The sequence below is a fragment of the Triticum urartu genome, chromosome 3A (genome assembly GCF_056163025.1).
Source record: "Triticum urartu cultivar PI428250 chromosome 3A, HENAU_Tu73, whole genome shotgun sequence".
Lineage (NCBI taxonomy): Eukaryota > Viridiplantae > Streptophyta > Magnoliopsida > Poales > Poaceae > Triticum > Triticum urartu.
In genome coordinates, this window is record NC_141875.1 from 686,790,981 (window position 1) to 686,798,197 (window position 7,217).

General features: G+C 45.2%; 1 protein-coding gene across 1 annotated transcript; it reads left to right on the top strand.

Moving 5' to 3' along the window:
* Window positions 1-861: 861 nt before the first annotated feature.
* On the top strand, window positions 862-4,070 carry LOC147981605 (uncharacterized). The gene is made up of 6 exons (XM_087516008.1): window positions 862-947; window positions 1,058-1,199; window positions 1,374-1,811; window positions 2,136-3,722; window positions 3,780-3,847; window positions 3,929-4,070. Exons 1-6 carry the CDS (start codon window positions 862-864, stop codon window positions 4,068-4,070), a joined length of 2,463 nt encoding a protein of 820 aa, XP_087372134.1.
* The last annotated feature ends 3,147 nt before the right edge of the window (window positions 4,071-7,217 follow it).

Below are 7,217 nucleotides of genomic sequence, written 5' to 3' on the forward strand. Positions count from 1 at the left end.
TATAGCTAGCTGTTAGATTTGATTCCCAACTACAAGTGTACAATCATTGTGCCTGTGAGATCTGAGATGACTTTCCAGTCTTTTCTTTTGCCATGGAGATCAAAACAAGATAAAGACGACATGAAATTAAGATGGGCCTCCTATAGGTTTGTTCAGATTGTGACCAAAGTGTACATCGCCAAGTATGTTTTGTATGACCCCAATAAATAAAGTTTTTGTTTGGAGGATGGTTGTTGACTTCTTTAAATATCAATAGTGTTTTGTCAACTATGAAATCCTTTCCTATGTTCCAACTTATGCACAAACAAAACCTCAATCCAAACTTTGGCTATTTAATATTTGGGTTAACTATCCTTTTGCCCTCAGTGGTGTCCATGTGCTCAGTTTTGCCCTCAGATGCGAATTGTCCTCAGTTTTGCCCCTAGTCCGAGCACAGCAACTATGACGAGGCCAAACGGCCATATTTGAGTCCATTCCGTCCGCTGGCGTTAGTGGTTGTGGGTCCAGAGCTTACACGTGGGACCGCGTGGACGTGGGTCCGGAGCTGACATGTAGGCCCGTGGAACTAAATCCCCAAATCATTGGCAACCCATCCGCCCGGTCGGCTGTCCTACGCCGCCACCTGCGCCTCCGCCAGCACCTGCCCCGCCACCAGCTGCACGGCCTGCTCTGCCGCTACCTCCCTGCGCCTATGCTCCACGGCTACCTATGATGCCCACCACCTTCCTGCGACGCCACGGGTGGGGCGCCCGCCACCTGCTCGATCCACGGCGCGGCCTCCTTCCGTGCGCCTGGCCGGAGCGCTCAAAGGTGGGGGGCTGCTGGAGCTATTTAAACTAGGAGGAAGAACCCTAGGGCGAAATGGTGAGCAACGGCGACCCCGGAGTATTTGGCGAGGCAGGCATCGGGCCGGAGATCCGCCGCGTCCACGACTGGGTTCCCGAGGGGTAAGTCTTGCCTCTTGTTTAGATTGAGCTTAGTTGTGCATTTGAACACTCGATTCGAGTAGGTTTGCCCAATTAGTGTGCTGATTGCGTCTCTGTTTTTCGCCGGTTAGGATGGAGTTGCGGTTTGCTTTCATGGTGCACATTAGAAGGGACCGGTACATGTTCGATGCAAAGCATAAGAAGAAATACCAAGGAGGTTTTGATTATTGGTTGCCAATGGCTAGTAATTGGAGTTTCAGACAATTTGGGGAGGTAATTTGTAGCCAATATCCTTGGGGTTTGCTTGATGAAGTGGTATACCAATACTATGATGGGGAAAAGAATTGGGTGACAGTTAGTAATGATGAAGAGCTAGCTACCATGTTTGTTAGGCATAAAGAGAAAGATAATTTTCATGTGAGGCTGCAAGTTGATGTGCTTGAGCAGGCATTTGGACCTAGGATGGCGGGTGCAACATCTCGGGGAGAACCAGGTCGTCGTAATGGCATCTCTAGCCAGAACAGTTCAGTTGGTGCACGGCGACGTGGTGGCTCGACAAGTGTGGGCAACAGCAGTAGGGTCCCCCTTGAGGCGGAGCCTGATGGCTACAATTCTGGGGTTGATGAAGAGAAGCTATATTCTGATGTTATTCGGAATTTACGACGGGCATCTCGGACTGGAAATCAAGATGAGGCTCACAATGCAGTCCGTGTGGATGATGACGCGATGGATGAGGACGAAGACCTTGCAGCTGTTGAATGGGACCCTTTGAACCCTCATATGGAAGAAGGTACAGTTTTTGCATCCATGAATGAGTGTAGAAATGCACTTGTGACATACTGCATCAAGGTAGAACGTACTTTCAAAGTTGACAAGAGTGATCAAGTACGTTACAGAGTGCACTGTCCGACTGAAGGTTGTCCATGGAGGCTGCTTGCATCTAAAATGCGGAATAGCACTAATGTTCAGGTCAAAGTGAACCCTTTTAAGCACACATGCCAGGAATCAACCCTTAGGTAGGATACAATCAATAGAGCCAAGTCAAGATGGGTGGCAGAAGAAGTCAAGAAGTGGGTGAAAGAAAACCAGCAAGTGGGTCCAAAGGAATTGCAGAAGAACATCAAAGATAAGTTCAAGATAGATTTACCATACATGAGGTTGTTCAATGGTAAACAACATGCTATGGATTCTATTTATGGTAACTGGCAGGGAAGTTTTCAATTGTTGTATTCATTCAAAGGTGAAGTGGAGAGGACAAGCCTAGGTAGTATTGTAGATATTGACCACCACACCGTGGAGTACACATTCAGGGGAGTGACAAAGACCAAGGAATGCTTTAGGAGGGTTTTTGTCTGCTTTGAGGCTTGTCGCCGGGGTTTTTTGGCAGGCTGCAGGCCTTATTTGGCTATTGATGCCACTTTTCTCACAGGGAGGTTTAAAGGACAGTTAGTAGCAGCTTGTGCAGTTGATGCACATAGTTTTGTATTTCCAGTTGCCTATGGTGTGCTGGAGACAGAGTCTGAGGAGAGCTGGACTTGGTTTTTGCATAATCTCCGCCGGGCTATTGCAGATCCCAATGGGTTGGTCATTCATACAGATGCCTGCAAAGGTTTAGAAGTGGCCGTGGATAATGTGTTCCCTGGAGTAGAGCATAGGGAATGCATGCGTCACCTTGCTGCAAATTTCATGAAGAAATTCAAAGGAAAGGTGTATACCGACAATTTATGGTCAGCATCTTTGACATGCAGTGTGAAGAAGCACAACTACCACTTGAGGCAGTTATACATGAATCCCAAAGTGAAAGAATACTTGGAAACACACCACTCCAAGTTATGGGCCAGAAGCCAATTCAGTGAAGTGAGCAAAGTTGACTATGTGCACAATAATCTAGCAGAGTCTTTCAACTCAACGATCCGGAAACTAAAGGGTCATTATGTGGTGGATTTGCTTGACAGGATAAGGATAGAATACATGCAGAAATTTCATTATCGTGCAGGAATAGCCGAGGCAAAATTCATGTGCCACATTATCATCCCTGCCGTGATGAATGAACTGAAGCAGAAGACAACAGGCTTGGAAATGAACATGACTCTTTGCTCGGGTACCACAGCAGAGATATCATATTTGGATAAAGAGAAGAGGGAATGGAGATATCCAGTGGATTTAGAAGCTAGAACTTGCAGTTGTAGGCAATGGCAGATAACTGGGTTGCCATGCATTCATGCCTTGTTTTTCATCACTTCTCTCCCAGGTCCAGCAGGGAACATACAGCAGTATGTGCATGATTACTACTCTGTTGCAAGGTTCAAAGCCACATATGCTTATGCCTTGCCTGCTATGGAGGGAAAACAACAATGGGACATGGTGGACCCTGGATTCAAGCTTTGCGCTCCAATTCTGAAGAGAGCAGCAGGTAGACCAAGGAAGAGTCGAATCAGACCTCGCAGCGAAGGAGCTGGACTTGGAGCGAGGAAGCGTAAGTGCACAAGGTGTGGTGGGTCTGGTCATTTTGCTAAGTATTGTGATAACACAGTAGATCCAGCGTTCGGAGAGAGTTTCGATGAAGGCTTCGATGAAAATGTTGGTCAGCAGCTGGTTGCCTCAACAGATGATGAAAATGATGGTCAACAGCCAGTTGCATCAGATGAGGATTTTGACAAGGTTCCAAATGATGATGGTCAACAACCGCATGATTTTGACGATGATCCAAAATATCCTCCAAATAATGATTCAAGTGAGGCTCCAAATGGTGATCCAAGTGAGGCTCTAAATGGTGATCATGGTGATCCAAGTGAGGCTCCAAATGATGATCCAAGTGAGGCTCTAAATAGTGATCATGGTGATCCAAGTGAGGCTCCAAATGATGATCCAAGTGAGGCTCCAAATGGTGACCAACCTTCTGTTGTTGTGAGTTCTGCTAGGTATGTAAATCTTGCAATGGTCAAATACTACGGTACATCTATCACTTGACATGATCTCATTACCGTTTATGTTTTGCACAGCTCTATGGTAGGTTTGAAGAAGACGCGCAACGTATCGACAACCAAGAGAAGAAGAGAAGAAATAATGAGCACAAGGTGCACGAGGAGCAAAGTGATGGCAAGAAGCTCAAGGAACAGACAGAAGCCCCAACGCTATCTATGAATAATTATGAAACATTGAATAAGGGATGATGTTGTATTATGAAACATTTATCACTTGACATGTTGTATTTCTGTTGGATGATGTTGGACCTATGTTAGAAGTATGTTTGACATGATGTTTGAATGAGCACATGGTTTTTCCTTTTTTGATTTTTTCGAATTTTGTTTTGCTCATTTAAATTCTGGTCAAACCTAACTTTGACCAAGATTTAAACAAGTCTAAAACATCAAAATGAAAAACTAAGCCTGGATACTTCTTAGTCAATCCAAAATAAAGTTGTGGTGAGCTTTTTGAAATTTTCATGAAAAATGTGCTAAAAAGACTGGGTCCAAAGGTAGGGTAAACGGCCTCATTTCGAAGCAAAAAAAATTTCGACCTTGTCTAAATCAGCCAAATAACTTTCCTACACATATATTCTATATGTACAGACTATGTGCGCTGGTTTTTCCATTTTTTGATTTTTTTTTAAATTTGTTTTGCTCATTTGAATTCTGGTCGAACTTAACTTTGACCAAGATTTAAACAAGTGTAAAACATTAAAATGAAAAGCTAAGCCTGGATCCTTCTTAGTCACTCCAAAATGAAGCTGTGGTTAGTTTTTTGAAATTTTCATGTTCATTTCCCCAAAACACTTCTCTTCACTTCATACAAGAGAGTTTGAGATACTCGAGATATCATATAATACACATCAACTTATCATTTAGATGTATGTAAAGCTTGTTTATCAACTTAAATCGTTAGTATATGACATAAGAAGACTATGTGCGCAGGTTTTTTATTTTTTTGATTTTTATTTAATTTATTATGCTCATTTGAAATCTGGTCAAACATAGCTTTGACTGCTCCAAACCCCTCCCAAACCCCGCTAACCCTAGCGCTGAATAAGGACCGTTCATCTAACCCTAGCGGCGATCAAGGGCCGTCGATCTTACCCTTCTAGAAGGAATCTGCGGGGAGGAGGGGGGCGATCCGCGAGATGCAATCTGATTGGCTGGGAGACCCATTGTTTTTTTAACAAATACCGGGCGCGCTGGATGGACCGTTGGGCGACTCGTGCTCTGGGCCTGAGACCGCAGTAAATAGCCCGTCTCAGCCTTTCCAGGCCTTGCATGCATGGAGGCGACGACGTGGGTTTGCATGCACGGGAGGCGGCGACGTGCATGCATGCGAGCGAGGCGAGCGAGGCGCGCTAGGTGAGCTAGGCTAGCGAGGCGAGCTAGGTGGTTCAGTGCAGTGGTTCAGGGCAGCGATTCACATGCACCGCCCGGTCAAAGAGCTATGCAGTGATTCAGATGCACGCACGCGTCCCATGCATCGTTTTGTGCAAAAATTTAAGTGTGCAAAACGTAACGGATACACACACGCGTCCGGATTCACACACGCGCCGTTCTCATCCTTTCTCTCTTCCTCTCCCACGCACAGGCCTATAAATGGGGTGCCTCTCTTCCTCTCCCACCCACAAGCCAGATCCAATCCTCTCCAACTTCAAACACCCAAACGACCGAGCCCTCCCCAAGCGAGACCAAGTGAAGATGCAGTTCAACGGGCCGACCTTCAACTGTCCGCCTGTCGTGCCGGAGCTGCGCTACCCACCGGGCGTGCTCGTGGAGAGGGAGCTCCATGTGTGGGCTATTTCAAGGTGGAGGGGTTCCGTCGAACTCACCCACGCCTTCCTCAGAGCCGGCTATGCCCACCTCCCACGGGGCTCGCCGAGGATGTTCACCCTCAACGAGGTTCGTGACCGCGGCGGCATCCTCCTACTGCTCACGGTCACCTTCACCAACCCGTTTGACGCGCGCGAGCTCCTCGGCCAAGTCTTTTGGTGCGGCTGCAAGGCCATCTTCTTCACCGTCTACAACATCTACACCAACTACGAACGCATCTTCCCCGCTCCAGGCCAGATGCACTCCCTTCCCTACGACGAGGAGGAGGAGGTGTGAAGATGAAGACGGTGTTCAAGGGGCGCGCGCGGCCAAGCTCGTCATGTTTCGTTTTTTATTTTGTTGCTTTTCTATGTCGTGTCGTGTCGTGTCATGTTTCGTCATGTGTCTGTGAACTGTGAACTTATTTAAGTTATTGCAATGGTACGGTGTGTTCCATCTTATCTAAGTTATTAGGTTTTATTATGTGTGTTAAAAAATGTCCATGCCCAAACATATCATTTCTTCCCTAAACAAGTCATGAAGTTCGAGAACTTGTGGTTTTCATTAATGAAAATCGGAGGGGGTGAGAAGCCCTCTGTTTCATTCAAACAAAAAGTCATGAACTAACATGCAAATTTATTCCCTTTAAATCCTAAACCAAGTGCCACTCTATCCCTAGACCAAGTGCCACTCTGACCAAAATCATGTGGTAGTGCAACATACATTTTCAACCTTCCAACCCTCCAAAATTTAAGTGCAAAAAAATGGAAAAACACTCTCACGCGTGTCCAAACATTCACGGTCTCACTATTTAAAAAAAAAAATTCAAAATCTCACTATGTATACCTTCCTTCCCTATCCATGTCAAAGTCTTGCCATCTGTCCTAGCGGTTACCAGCGCAGCCCTAAACACCACAAACCCACGCGGTCCTGGGTTCGAGTCCCCAGCCGCACCAATTTTTTGTGCATTTTCCACCCTTCATTTTTTAGACAAATTATGTTTTTCTCAATGTAATGCCCTTAAAAATTGTTCATTTATTTTGGCACCTGGCGTAAACCTCAACCAGAGCTGAGGCACATTTTCCATGACATTTTGGTCTTTGATTTAAATCACGGTGTATTTGAATTGGATTAATTAACAGCTCCAAAAAATTTCTAACCTTAATTGTTTGGCTCCGGAATAATTCAATTAGCTTCCACAAAAAGTTCCAGCATTATTATTTACTACCTAAATTAAATCAGAATAGAAAACAGAAAAATACGCAAGAGAACCCCCGAATGGGCCTAATTGGATGCAGTTGGCCCATTAGTCTAGCCTGCACTTGGGTCTACGCTCTGAATTTGGCCCAATAGCAACCTTTTTTTGGACAGAAAGGGTTTCTGAATTCCTAATTTCTTCTCTTTTTTCAAACATATTTAAATGTTGGTCACTTCTTCTCTTTTTGTTTCAACATTTAAACAACCTTTAAACAACTACTTTAACCAACATTTAAACTAGGTGGAT